Here is a 15,882-nt window from a genome sequence, read left to right as displayed (position 1 = left end):
TCTTGGTTATACAGCAAGCACGTGAACAAGGAAACAATAATGTATCCAGAAATTGAAAACGCAAATTATAGTAATTAACAGTTTATTCAATAAGTATTTGCTCATACAGTTACAATGACCTGATTCGGCTATAAAGGCACGTTACAGTGACCCGTTTCGGCTATAAAGATTTGTTCTTTTTATATAGTATGAAGATATTGTGTTTCAGTATTTTGCAGATATTTGATCACTACTATCAACGATAATTAATGAAATTAATGCATGGTTATCAAAAACCTGCTTTGCAGGCGAGACAAACATTTTTATGGAGGCATTTGAATAGGTGCAGCAGTTTTCCCGCACAAAATGTCTTTATTCGCTTAAAATTCCAACTGACTATTAAAATGTATTTAATATAGTTTAACTGTGATAGCAAAAATAATAAACCGTGATTTTATCATAGAACCATTGCAAAAATTTGATATGGTCTTAAAACCCATCATAATGATCTCAATTCTCGTAAATAAAACTTTGAAAACACGTTATTTTATCAAGCACGCTAAATATTTCCGGTGTTAGCGCCTTAACAACGGTGTTTGATTACATTTTAGCATTCATAACACTGGACCAGGTCAATTGTTCACGTTCTGATTCTACATAAAGATTTCATCAATAACACCATAAATAGGCCCAGTCTTTGGGTCAGATACGGTGTGTACGAGATGTTTTATTTCTGTCGACACTAGGCAACACCGTCTTATCAGAAATTTCAGAACTGTTTATCACAGCTTGCCATATTTTCAAGCCCATGGGAAGTAAGCAGACGAATCCGAAAGAAGCAATCTAATTTACATTCCGTACAATGTGGTATGTACGGCATCTTGACTTTTATCAGTTATATTCTACACATTAAAGCCATTACAGACAACTATGGTCGGCATTTTCTTGCATGGTAATCGTTCTCTAACAACACTAAATCACTTCTTACTATATGGTATCACGATACCAATTGTTTTTTTCCATATACCTCAATGCTAATGTTTTGTTAAATAAATATACTTTCTATCCTACCTCAGCATGCATGTCACACACTGTCATAGAGAACAATGATAGATTGTCAATTTGACAATGACATAACCAGGTACTCCATTGTATTTAAGAGAGACAACTCTACTGGAACTAGACAGGGGTACGAGTTATCTAGTCACAACAAGCATATTTTCAGCCATGTGTACCATATCTTAAAAAAATCATAAAAAATACAAAATATGATCTAGATAGAAATAAACATAAACTCACATGCTGCCAAGAGGCTCAACTTTGTTTTTAAGCCTAACAGAAAGTACAACTCTTACATAATGCACCAATCACAGCTAGTGTTGTTCTTTAATTCTGAATCCAATGTTCCCTACACCTTTAGCTCCGCCCACCTGGACTTGAGCAATTGGTACCGTCATACCATATCTTTTTCCAACAAACAACAGCAAGTGATTTTTTAGCATTTAACAAAGGAATCCTTAAGTACTGGAAAATGATTGTCGGATAATAACAGTATAAAATTTAATTTTAAGTGAATTTGTGGGTTTCCTAGTTGGTAAATATTCCTGATATTAGATAACCCAGGAACATCTTCATCAATAATGAAACTAATTTTAATTTTTGAATGTACACAATATTAAAGAAAATTTGCTAATACTGTGAAACATCTGACATGAATATAACTGACTTTAATATAAGAAAATACAAGTGTTGTTAACAATTTGAAGTCTTGTAGGTTTTAAAGGCATGATTTGCAGAGTTATGAAGGAAGGCCATTATGTATCGTGTTGTGTATTTTTAATACATGTTTAATTCATCCAATAAATTAATGTCAGTGTAATTAGATTGTTTGAAATGAGTGTGGCAAGAGTGGAATAAGGCATATAACCATTGGCCTGAAATATTCCTATCACTCACCTCAGAGTTATCGATACGTTTTCTATCTTTAAAATAAACTTTGCCTTCTCCGAAATAGATGTACGGTTGGGAAAATGTGATTATGTCAAATCAGTTTTTAAAACAAAGGTCTTTGTAAATATCTAAATGTACACACACACACACACACAGATATATATATATATATATATATATATATATATATATATATATATATATATATATATATATATATATATATATATATATATATATATATATATATATAAATGTCGTTCGTGAAAATGTTTGATCATAATTTACGTAAAGAAAAGGATCATAAAAGATTATGGGTACAGAGTCTTTCAGCTGCAATAACCCTGTCGATTGACTTATCCATTACTTTGGAGAAAATTAACCAATACTAATTATAACTCATTTCCGGATGAATACATTTTCACGTGAACTTCATCCCAAATGGCGATGCACACATTTTTCCATTATAGTTCAAAACAACAGCAAGCAATTCAGCCTCTTAACTGTTTCATATATTTTTCTTGTGGGGGTGGGGGTCGGGACGAAAGAATGAATAAAAAAAAAAAAAACACAATTTTCAAATACATATGCATCAGTGTAGAGGTCTAAACTCATTGCTACTATTAATATCTCTCCTTTCACTCTGCACCATCGCCGCTTAGTATTCGCCTCTTCTGTATGTCGATTTACTATTCCAATTTGGATATTTTTCCCTACGCTAGCAATCTTGGTGGACACGGATCTGGATTGACAGCTTAATGAACTAATTCCAAATCAATTGCTTGTTGTGATGACCTGCTAGAATCAATCTAGTATAGGATGCTTGTAATTCTGAGGGGAATTTTTTTCTCTATACAATAATGTTAACGTTTGGTTTCCAAACATAAAATTTTCCATGTTCATTGAAGCACTCCCGGTATCAAATCTTCATTAAAGAGGTGGGTTGCATGTGCATGTGTCCAAACTCTGGGGTTTTGGGAGGAAAGTAAATAGTGCATATAGTCGGCAATATTCGATTTTGAAAAACATACGAACTTGGAAATGTTGCCCTTTTTCGTGTCCTCAGCCACATTTATAATGAATATAGGATATTTCAGAAGTAGTTAATTGATACTATTGGCGCACCAGGACAACCTCATATGTGTTGGCATTATTTGCAGGCACAGACGATAGTTTGTGAAACATCAGTATACCCATAATGTGCATTTTATTTTTGTAATCTGGCTGGTATTATGGTATTCAAATTGTGTCTTTTTTCATATAGAACACAGAAGACACCACCAAATAAATACGTGATCACGTAATCATTGTCTATATTATAAATTACTGTGCAAGTAATATTGCTTCTGGTTTCTTTTAAAATTTTACGACAAAGTAGCACAGGTAGGTTATTAGTCCTGATACAATATAAGTAAAATTCCTTGCCCGGATACTAACAACACAGTGGACCTGAGCTGGTCCGAGGGTAGAATTCGAACCCGCACCCGTTTGTGAACTAGGCACGCCAATCACTAAGTCTCCGCGGCTCCTGCCTACATTACTTGCTACTTGTGACCTGCAGCAGAGCTCACCAGGCCTACTCTGCATCCTCGAGAAAGTAGGGTTTGCTACAAGGGTCGCTCGAAGTTGAACATTTCAATTTTAGGAAAGGTGGTTGCTGCTACTGTCAATCCAAAACCATTGTAATCGGAATCAATAATTGTAGACGGTTCCTGGAACTTTCACGTAGCTGATACTTTAAATCTTAAGAATCTGGCACCGTGAGACATTTATATTCAGTTAGACATTTGTATTCAGTTAGACATTTATATTCAGTAAGACATTTATATTCAGTAAGACATTTATATTCAGTTAGACATTTATATTCAGTTTGCAATATAAGCCTGCAAGACATTTATATTCAGTTTGCAATATAAGTCTGCAAGACATTTATATTAAGTAAGACATTTATATTTAGTTTGCAATATAAGTCTGCAAGACATTTATATTCAGTTTGCAATATAAGTCTGCAAGACATTTATATTCAGTTTGCAATATAAGTCTGCAAGACATTTATATTCAGTTTGCAATATAAGTCTGCAAGACATTTATATTCAGTTAGCAATATAAGTCTGCAAGACATTTATATTAAGTAAGACATTTATATTTAGTTTGCAATATAAGTCTGTAAGACATTTATATTCAGTTTGCAATATAAGTCTGCAAGACATTTATATTAAGTAAGACATTTATATTTAGTTTGCAATATAAGTCTGTAAGACATTTATATTCAGTTTGCAATATAAGTCTGCAAGACATTTATATTCAGTTTGCAATATAAGTCTGTAAGACATTTATATTCAGGTTTCAATATAAGTCTGTAAGACATTTATGCACTAATCTTTTATTAAAAGAAATTACACAAATCGAGCATGTTCTATGATTGATTACTTGAGCTACATTTGCTCTAAAGCTTTCATATTTCCTCAAACCTAAAATGTATATCGCCAATATATTAAGCAAGCACACGAAAACAGGGCTGAATGCTTCGTGGTTAGGAAAATACTTAAAACTCTCACTGACATTTTCTAAGAAAGAGTAATTTTATATATATATATATATATATGATGTTTAAAAAAACAAAAAGGTCCTAATATGTGAGATTTTATAATATGTAAGACTGGATGGTCAACAACTATTTAATCTCTCTCTCTCTCTCTCTCTCTCTCTCTCTCTCTCTCATTACTATTCTGAGATGTACAGTTAGCACGTAAAACACATAACAATGCTGATGTTAAAGTTAAACAGAGTAACAAATGATGTAGAATTTGTTGTTTTAGATCAATGTATTTAACCTGATGAACATTCTTGCTCTATGATTATTGAAGAAATCACGTGTCTGATTAAAATGTATTTTTTAGCACTTAATTCATTCAATTCGTCTCCGAATTCTTCCCCTTTAATCGTGAAATAATCAGTGCAGAAAAAAACCTCATACTTAACTCAGAATAATGCAGCTAAAAATGTATTTTATTACTTAGCAAATTCAGTTAAAAATCTGTTAAATCTATTAAAATCCTCAAACCCTGTACACACTTTCCTAACATTATAAAATATCAATTTGGATCGGGTGTTTACGATTAGTGGTTTCTTGTTAGGTTCGATTTCGTAGCTCAGAAACTCTACCACTATGTGGCTTATATTATCTTATGTTCGGTTGTGAGCAAATATGCATCAATATTCTGTATTTGACTCAACGCATGCGTCAAATGTAGGCTCGTGTTCCACGTTTTTGTTTCCTTGCGTTTCTGAGTACTGTGGCATGTCAAACGTGGCGGTCGTGTCGAAAAAGTTGAATGGCTTCAGCATGAAGCCGCTCTCCACACGTACGGTCATGGGAAGGTCTTCTGACGTCGGAACATGGAGGAAACCGACTGTAACCCAGTTGACAACATCTTCGTTGGCAATGGACTCGTTATCTAACATAAGGTCGAGGTAACCTTTCGGATTATCCATCCGGTTGATGTCATAAATAGAGCTAAGGTACTGTTCTTCCTCTTTCCGCTTGGTGACGGTCACGTGATACTTGGTAAAGGATAAGGCTTTCATGGCTGGGTGGTCTTCCGGAAGAGACTGGGCGGCTGAAAAGCAGAGATAAGTGAGTGTTAATTTGTAAAGCGAAGACAAGGATATGAAAGCAATGTACCAGTCATACGAGAAAATAAAATAAAGTGAACCATTCACTGCAACGTGCTTTGATATTACATGCACCAATTATGTTGAATAAGAAAAGAAGTACATGTTACAGTTTTGTCTTCAAGACATTTCTGCTGTATGACTATAATGAATTGTATTGTTACTTGTTTAGGCTCTCATAAACAGTAAAAACGAAAATGTAAAGACAATAAGCTATTAAAATTTAACAAATAATTTATTTCCCTCGAAAAACAAGGTAAAAATGAAAATAGAACTTAAAGTTTTAAGAATTAAATCCAAACATAATTAAAGAATAATCCAAGAATTAAAAACTTAGAAGTCATAGTAATAAAATGTTCAAATGAAGTTGAGTTCGAATCCAAAATTGAAGGCGATGACGTAAACTGTAGCCAGTAAAGTACTGACGTGTCAACAGTTCTTTATTGATCCACAAACAATAATATTCCGGTGTTTGAATTCCGAATAAAATTTAAATAAATGTCTTTGTCCAAGAAATCTGTATGAGCACTTAAATATTCACAGGGAAAGGAATTATTCACATAGAATCCAAATAATTTGAAGAAAATTTAATCCTGGTCACAACAAATAAAAAACAGCCTGATATCTAAGTGTTTAGAAGCCCAACTGAGATTTTTCTCAAAACATAGGCATTAAACCTGACTGCTGCGCAATTCCGGTAAAACCAGAATTTCGAATTAGAGGCTATTGCAATGTAAAAAGTCATGTACACCCAGTACAGCCTCGATTCCTACTTAAAATCACACACTAGGAATGAATAAAAATATACAAAAGAAGCTGCTTACTTTCAACTGTTACTAATTTTGAATCAAGGCCAGGAACTAAGTCAGCATACTGATACAAAGTTCTATTTTTAGGGGTTTACAAAAAAAAAACAACCAGTCAGTTCAAACTAATTACTTGAATATGTAAAATTTCAGTAAACACAATTACAATACTATAGCATGCAATGGAATAAAAAACATAAAACTAACTAACAAACAATTAAATTAAATCAAATACAAATTAAGTCAAATATAGAGAACAGTATCGATTATGCTGAAGATTGATTTTTTTCTATGTCTAAAAATGTGTGTCAATGAATCGCTAATCAGCAAAGTAGCGTAGTTAGGACAAGGATTGTGTAAGAAAGGTGTTAATTCTCTTCAACCGAGAATTGAGATAACCCGTGACATAGGTCAGCTGGTACGTTTATAGCCAAGCGGGACAATAATAGTGTCAGAGAGGGCTAATTATGTCATGATACTCCATTAAGAATGCAATAGCCGCTAACCGGACATTGATTGATGAGAATAATTGATTGTGTATTATATATATATATATATATATATATATATATATATATATATATATATATATATATATATATATATATATATATATATATATATATATATATATATATATATGTATATGTATAAAGAACGTGTAGTTTTTTCTTGATAGCTTTCACTTTTACTGTTTATTTTATGTCATGTAAAGATTTCAAACGATTAAGATTTGCATAGATAACATTGATTGTGGCGTATCCTCTTTCCGACACCCTTATTATTTCTAAACCTTTTCTTCGGTTGTAGCAGTTTACACCGTTCAGATATCATTTTCTCACTCCTTTAAACTTTATTGAAAATTTAAAGCATTTGAAGGTAACATTAATCCAAATCGACGACGATATATAATTTAGCACTTATAATGTCTGAAATATGAAATTAAAGCCGATGAAATGTGTGTGTGTGTGTGTGTGTGTGTGTGTGTGTGTGTGTAAGAGAGAGAGAGAGAGAGAATTGATATAAATCGTATCAGCAAATCGTAAACAACGTCCCTCGCTGGCTGAAGCATCACATGATCACATGATCAATCGAATCTAATTTCACAAATAGAGCCACTGCAATATTCGGAATTGATTCAAAGTGAGGTGAACTATACCAGATCAACGTTCGTATGCTATCGACCATTTAACAATTACTTACATGCTCCAGCTCCATGAATTGTTGTTTTACACGAGCTACATCACGAAGCAAATCCTGTAATCGAATTTTCATAAAGTAGTTTGTCGCGTGCTCGTAAGGAGACATAAATGTTAATCAAATAATCTAATGCAAATTCTATCTGAATGTGAACCGCTGGAATCAAATTTGTATTCATTTACTGGAATTGGACACTGCGAGAAGGGAAATAACTCTTCACAAAAGTTCATAATATACTCCTGAAGGACTCACGATGCTAATTCCCTTCTCATAGGAAACATATGCAAACACCATGATATTAAAAATTCAATAACTTAAAAATCTTGAGTGCTCATGATCAAACCTATATTTATCAGTATAGTTGAAACCTGGATGTCAGCTTCTGTGTAGAGGAAAGGATATGAGCCGCGGTATTTTCTGGATCTGCATGTGTTTGAAGCATGTGCTCTCAATTCTGCACAAAAGTGTCAGGTGCTAGTTTTAGTAATGAGTGTTCCAAACTCAAGGCTGTTATATGACTGAAATTGCATCAATAAAACAATCTCTCTATTTTTTTTTCATTTACAACTAGGATAAGCTCTTAAAAGATTATTTTCCCTACAGCATAACTTACATTATTAACCAATCCTGGTCAGCCAAACCCATATATGCTCTATTTTATATTCACCCATTTCCAGGTTGGTTCCCATTCTTCCATACCATTAGTGCCGCGTGTCCTGGAATTGGCACGTCAACTACATTCGAAAAATCCTGGTGAATTTAAAGGAGACCAAAGATATTGTTTTTTTGTACAAACTCCGATTCTCTTTTTAAACAAAAACATTTGTCTCTATACAGTAAATGTACGTGTGTGTGTGTGTGCGCTTCCGTGTGCGTGTCTCTCTCTCTCTCTCTCTCTCTCTCTCTCTCTCTCTCTATATATATATATATATATATATATATATATATATATATATATATATATATATATATATATATATATATATAATATTTAGCGTGTAGAGGCCATAGTATATGTTCATAATTATTCATAGTAGGTTCATAATTATTTATGAAAGGAGCAAGAAAAGATTTTTTTACCCGTAGAGAGTGGGACTATTTGGTAACCCCTTTTGACTCCCCACTTGTTCCTCTTGTTTTCATTGACCACGACGAAAAGCTTCTGGTTATCATAGTTCAGCCGAAATCCAGCCTCTCTCCTTATAGTCTCGTATTCCACATACCTGGTTTGATTGTAGATAAAATATGGAGGGACCTGCGTGATATTTGACTGGGTCCTTAAAGCGTCCAATATGTCACCGGCCTTCCAGTGAACCACTTCAAAGGAATTATTGGAGTCAATGACATCCATGTCCACCTTAAATCCAAACATATGATCGTGAATGGGTCCTGTCTGATAATCAGAGACACGGTAACCAAACGCATCTCTTGTTTTGTCTCCATTTACATGAGGGTTATTCTCATCCCAAAAACTTGCCTGGATGTACCCAGATGCTTTTGCATTAGTGTATAATTTTCCGTCTATGTAAAACTTAAAATCAAATGTGTAATCATAGTTGCCAATAACAACGGGCACGCGCACAACGAGATGTCTGTTTCTCATTCCGCCAGCAAAGTTTGTACTAAAATGGCGCCATAGAGCTTCCTGCCCATCCTCTTCAAATACACATATTGATTTCATGTCGAATGCTTTTTGGGAAAATGAATGCCAATATGAGGTATTGAGTACAGCTGCATGACTAGGACAATCCACGTCACGTAGTATTTTAGAATGAGTATCGCCTCCCATTATACCATATGTAGCGTCCATATAGATAATTCCATTCTGAGCTGATGCGTCCATCGCATATTCTAAAGCAATATCGTTCACTGCAAGCTCGTATGCAATCCGGTTGCCCTTAAACCTGATGTCGAAAAGGGCTGGACCCTTAAGCTGACCCCCGCTGATATGGAAGCTCCAATCCAGCCATTTGACTTTGGTACCGCTAATACTGAATCTTGTCCCCTGTGGCATGTATGACCTGGCTCCTGGTAGGTTAGCATATTCTCTAAGGGGCAAAGAATGATCTCTTTCAGAGAATAACCTTTTCTGTAACGTACTGCGATATCCCACTGGAAGTCTGACTTTCCGAATGGTGCTGTCGTTGTATTCGGCCACGAGATCAGACACAGTTCGGTACGGACCCTGGTTCAAGTAATAATATGAGTGAGTGTACCAGTCTGATGTATTAGTGCCCGGATTATGGACTGTACCACTCAGCGGAAGGAGGTTGATTAAATCTGTATCTTGAATATTTTGGAACCCTTTGAAGCCAATAACAAATCTGGAAAACAGATTAGAGATTAATGTTTAACAGATTAGAAGACATTTCGAATATACAAGAAGCTACAAAAATATAAGTATAACTAGTTTCGGTTAGAAGCCTTTTATAAGTTCATAGCTTTGAATTTAATGTAACTATACAACGCGTGTGAAAAGCCCATGTATCTGTTACTGAAAAGCACCCCACATAACAGTATGGACATGAATTAGAATGTGACAAATGAACATTTTTAACTTTGTCGAAGGAATCTATATACTTTTGAAATGTACATGTCTTAAATTGTTTTCGATTTTTCTTTGGTACATAAAGAAAAGTAAGTTGTATTATTCCAAGTAATTGGACTGATTTGTACCGAGTTACACGATATTGCGCTGTGATAGATTTTAAATCGAAATCAGTCTAATTAATCTGAGATTTTCGTTCCGATGTTCTGATTAGCGCTCCGGTGGCCTAGTGTTTAAAGCGTCCGCCTCAGATGCGGGAGGTCGTGGGTTCGATCCCCGGCCGAGTCATACCAAAGATTTACAAAAATGGTACTAACAACTGCCTCGCTTGGCGCTCAGCATTACGAGGTTAGTGTTAGGACTGGTCGGCCTGGTGTCAGGATAATGTGACTGGGTGGGACATCATGTTACATGTCTGCGGCATGATGCCTTAGTGCTACACATCACAATAAACTGCCACATTGCAGACATCATAGTGATATGACTGAAAAAGTGTTAAAGCTACGTTAAAATCCAAATCACATCATATCACATCACATGTTCTAATTAACATCCGATTGAGAACAAACATTTCAAACCTTTGGTTCGGTTTTACTCTTACTGGGTACTTCTGACAGAGGGACAGATATAAGGTAAGTTGTTTGCAACTTGCCACGTGCACAGTGGAGAGAATGGTTGAGTACCTCTATGTTACTTTCTGGTATTGTGACTCAGTTCGTTACATTTAGTAATCATGGAAATTGTGCACCACCTAAACCACACAGTTGATAAAAATGCCTGCTCCCATTTTGCTCGAAATATGAACATGAACTAGTCCCAAGTAGTAGTAGAAGTAGAAGTAGTAGTAGTAGTAGTAGTAATAATTAATAATCATAATAATAATAAAATAATAATAGTGTACAGCGCCTAGTCTTCAGAAGCTCTGAGCGATTTACAGTATTAGATAACATAGATAACAAACGTACAGTGACAAAGTTACAAAAACAAACACATAGGCAATAATTAAGGAAGTAAACATTATATAGTCCATAAGTCTGTTCTTATCCTTTTTGTCCATTGGCGGTTATTAAAATACGGAAAATTAATGAATTTTGCATGAATAAACAACACCAGCTTCTGAAAGTACAATGCGTATTTATAAAATATATGAAAAGTACATTTAAAGTCGACCGCTCCGTTTCCTAGTGGTTAGAGCGTCCGTCTCGGATGGGGGAGGTCAAGGGTTCGATCCCCGCCCGAGTCCTACCAAAGACTTATAAAAATGGTACTAATATCTACCTCGCTTGGCGCTCATCATTAAGAGGTTAGTGTTGGACTGGTCGGCATGGTGTGACTGGGTGGTACATCGTGCTACATGTCTGCGGCATTATACCCCAGTGCTAGGCATCACTTTAAACTACCACAATGCAGACATCGTAGCGATATAACGGAAGAATTCTTAAAAATACAACTCTCTCTCTCTCTCACACACACACACACACACACACACACACACACACACACGTAAAGTCCAAGCTTTGCAAATTACAAAGTGGAGAATCAATATTGAAAAAAGGAACCTGGAAATTCTTTCTCTTTAATTTTCAAACCCTATACAAATTACAAAACTGTAGAGCCATACAATATTGCATGTAAGTATATGGACCTACGGACTATCAATGAGGGTCGTTTCGTGCTACTCGAACTGCCATCAGTTAAAAGACAAGTTTCGTTCTCGAGCAACGAAATATTTTCTTACGTCTCTTGATAAAATTTGTTATCGGGTGATAATTAATTTATGCATTCAGATCGCGCGCGCGCGCACACACACACACACACACACACAGATATATTAAAAATATAATAAAGTAAAACAGCTTCCATTGAAGTGTGGAGTGCAACAGAAGAGTAAGGTTTAATATTAACACAACTTTGGGTTGTTAAGCAAGAGTGGCATTTTTCTCCAGACTTGGAAACACTGTATTGGCTCATATGCTGGCAAAAAGCTAGGCTTAAAAACATACATGAATACATGATTGAAGTTTATGACTTAATTAACAGGGTGTGTTTCAGGTACTCCACACCCTACATGCTCTACATTACCAGTCAAACATCATGATTTGCACAATTGCATAGACCTCTTATATGCACAAGTAAAACTTAGAGAACAGGGGTCGATTTTCAAAATAGATATATCAAGCGTCTGGCCATACATACAAATCCTAATAAACTGACAGTCTTATTTCATTTCAATAGCCTAATCGGACTGTTAGGATACATATTTTTCAATTAATTGAATCGATTGGCGGATTGTATAATTCACAATAGGACAATATCATCTTTAAAAGGAACGGAATACATGTGCTTATCGATGCAAATGACGTAAGCAGGTTAGTTTAAAAATATTTTGTAATAAAGAGAAAAATAAAATTGTCTTAATTTAATATGCAGTGTTACTAATCCCTTGATTAACACAAATTTCAAAGATTCCTAATCGCGACAATGTGCGTGTGTGCGTGCGTGTGTGTGTGTGTGTGTGTGTGTGTGTGTGTGTGTGTGTGATTTGGATATTTGACGTAGCTTTAACAATTTTTCAGTCATATTGATGCAAAATTGTACTGGGAAAAATGTTAAAAGGCGCTGCGAACCCTAACCGCGCAAATATTACAATGGATACTTTTGGAAAAAAATACTTTAAAGCTGCAAATAAATCTAATGATCACATTTTTTAAACCAGATGATGATGTTTTAAACTTAAACGACAGACATGCATCTACATGCATAAGGATAGACATTCATAAGGAGAGACATGCATAAGGATAGACATGCATAAGGACAGACATGCATAAGGATAGACATGCATAAGGACAGACATGCATAAGGACAGGCATGCATCAGGATATACATGCATAAGGACAGGCATGCATCAGGACAGAGATGCATAAGGACAGACAAGCATCTACATGCATAAGGAGAGACATGCATAAGGATAGATATGCATAAGGATAGACATGCACAAGGATAGACATACATAAAGACAGACATGCATAAGGACAGGCATGCATAAAGATAGACATGCATAAGGATAGACATGCATAAGGACAGGCATGCATAAGGATAGACATGCATAAGGACAGGCATGCATAAGGACAGGCATGCATAAAGATAGACATGCATCTACATGCATTAGGATAGGCATGCATAAGGATAGACATGCAATAGGGATAGACAAGCATAAAGATAGACATGCATCAGGATAGATATGCATAAGGACAGACAAGCTTCTACATGCATAAGGACAGGCATGCATCAGGACAGCCATGCATCAGGATAGACATACATAAGGATAGACATGAATAAGGACAGACAAGCATCTACATGCATAAGGACAGGCATGCATAAGGATAGACATGCATAAGGATAGACGTGCATAAGGATAGACATGCCTAAGGACAGGCATGCATCAGGATATACATGCATAAGGACAGGCATGCATAAGGACAGACATGCATAAGGATAGACATGCATAAGGACAGGCATGCATAAGGATAGACATGCATTAGGATAGGCATGCATAAGGATAGACATGCAATAGGGATAGACAAGCATAAAGACAGACATGCATCAGGATAGACATGCATAAGGACAGACAAGCTTCTACATGCATAAGGACAGGCATGCATCAGGACAGCCGTGCATCAGGATACACATACATAAGGATAGACATGAATAAGGACAGACAAGCATCTACATGCATAAGGACAGGCATGCATAAGGATAGACATGCATAAGGATCGACATGCATAAGGATAGACGTGCATAAGGATAGACGTACATAAGGACAGGCATGCATCAGGAAATACATGCATGAGGACAGGCATGCATAAGGATAGACATGCGTAAGGACAGACATGCATCTATATGTATAAGGATAGACATGCATAAGGATAGACATGCATAAGGACAGACAAGCATCTACATGCATAAGGACAGGCATGCATCAGGATAGACATGTATCTACATGCATAAGGATAAACATGCATAAGGACAGACATGCATAAAGATAGACATGCATCTACATGCATTAGGACAGACATACATAAGGACAGACATGCATCTACATGTATAAGGATAGACATGCATAAGGACAGACATGCATCTACATGTATAAGGATAGACATGCATAAGGATAGACATGCATAAGGACAGACAAGCATCTACATGCATAAGGATAGACATGCATAAGGATAGACATGCATAAGGACAGACATGCATCTACATGTATAAGGATAGACATGCATAAGGATAGACGTGCATAAGGATAGACATGCATAAGGACAGACAAGCATCTACATGCATAAGGACAGGCATGCATCAGGATAGACATGTATCTACATGCATAAGGATAAACATGCATAAGGACAGACATGCATAAAGATAGACATGCATAGGGATAGACGTGCATAAAGATAGACATATATCTACATGCATTAGGATAGGCATGCATAAGGATAGACATGCATAAAGATAGACATGCATAAGGATAGACATGCATAAGGACAGACGTGCATAAGGATAGACATGTATAAGGACAGACAAGCATCTACATGCATAAGGACAGGCATGCATCAGGATAGACATGCATAAGGAGAATTTAATGTCATGTTTAACAAACTAAATGAAAATATTTCATTTCATGAGGTAGTAAAAGCGTTAATCAAATAAATAGGCCCCGAGTAAAGATATATCTTTAAATACATTTTGTTTAATGCTGTATTTAAAAGTGGCCACTTTCCAGAAATGTAGTCCGAAGGGCTCGTTACACCGTTGCATAAAACTGGCAATTTAGATGATTTGAATAGTTACAGACGTATAACGCTTCTGAGTTGCTTAGGTAAATTGTTCACACTTATACTCAATAACAGTCTTAATGACTGGGATGAACATTTTTATATTATTCATTATTAAAACCTTAAATTATTGTTGCCAAGTTTGGCGATTTATTCCTGCTAAATCCATTGAAAAATTGCTCTTACATTTTTGCAAAAAGGTGTTTGAAGTGAAGAAGGTAAACAATGATTTTTATGCGGAGGTAGTAGGTACGACAATGATAATAAATAGACTGTATTACATTGTGAAGTACTGGTTTAAGTTAGTAGAGGCAAAGGAGGACATCTATAAACCAAATTATGTTGAACGATTAAGAAGTTATGTCTGAAAACTTCTGACACAATATCCAATTATTCCAATCTTCTATTCGTGCAGCTCCGTTTTCAAGGTGTGAATCAAAACTCTAGAACCAGTTTGTATGTACATACTTATTTTACACCTATAGTTTGAAACGTTTTACCTAATTGTAAAAATAAGATACATTATATAACACCAAAAACGGTATCATGATATCCACATTGTTATGTGTTTAGGCTCGAATAAACAGTAACACAAAAAAGAGTGAAAACAACAAGCTTTGAAAAATATAACAAATAATGTATTTCCCTGGAAAATTACTGTAAAAATGAAAAAGTATGATGACTTACGGTTTCCAGAATCAAATCCAAAAATAATACAAGAATACTCCACGAACAAAATTTGTGAAGTCCTAATACTGAAATGTTCTAATGATTCCAAGTTCGAGTCCCTACGAAGAATACAAGATGGAAGTCGATGACGTATTATGTAGCCTGTACTGCGTTGATGTCTACAGTTCCTTGTACAAACACAATAATTTATCCTCCAGTTTTGAGA

The 15,882-nt window shown here is 35.4% G+C and overlaps 1 protein-coding gene across 2 annotated transcripts in view; it reads right to left on the bottom strand.

Moving 5' to 3' along the window:
* Window positions 1-4,292: 4,292 nt before the first annotated feature.
* The window catches only part of LOC149792464 (diamine oxidase [copper-containing]-like), a 54,516-nt gene continuing 42,926 nt past the window's right edge, over window positions 4,293-15,882 (bottom strand). For both annotated transcript variants that reach the window (XM_089969395.1, XM_089969397.1), the window contains 2 exons: window positions 8,691-9,934; window positions 4,293-5,549 (listed from right to left, as the gene is read on the bottom strand). In XM_089969395.1, coding sequence (XP_089825521.1) covers window positions 5,143-5,549; window positions 8,691-9,934 — 1,651 coding nt within the window. In that variant the 3' untranslated portion in view covers window positions 4,293-5,142. The remainder of the gene's footprint in view (window positions 5,550-8,690; window positions 9,935-15,882) is intronic.

The sequence above is a fragment of the Sinohyriopsis cumingii genome, chromosome 9, assembly GCF_028554795.1.
Source record: "Sinohyriopsis cumingii isolate HCF-2022 chromosome 9, ASM2855479v2, whole genome shotgun sequence".
Classification (NCBI taxonomy): domain Eukaryota; kingdom Metazoa; phylum Mollusca; class Bivalvia; order Unionida; family Unionidae; genus Sinohyriopsis; species Sinohyriopsis cumingii.
The sequence above is the reverse complement of the archived record's forward strand: the minus strand, read 5'-3'. Positions and strand labels throughout refer to the sequence as shown.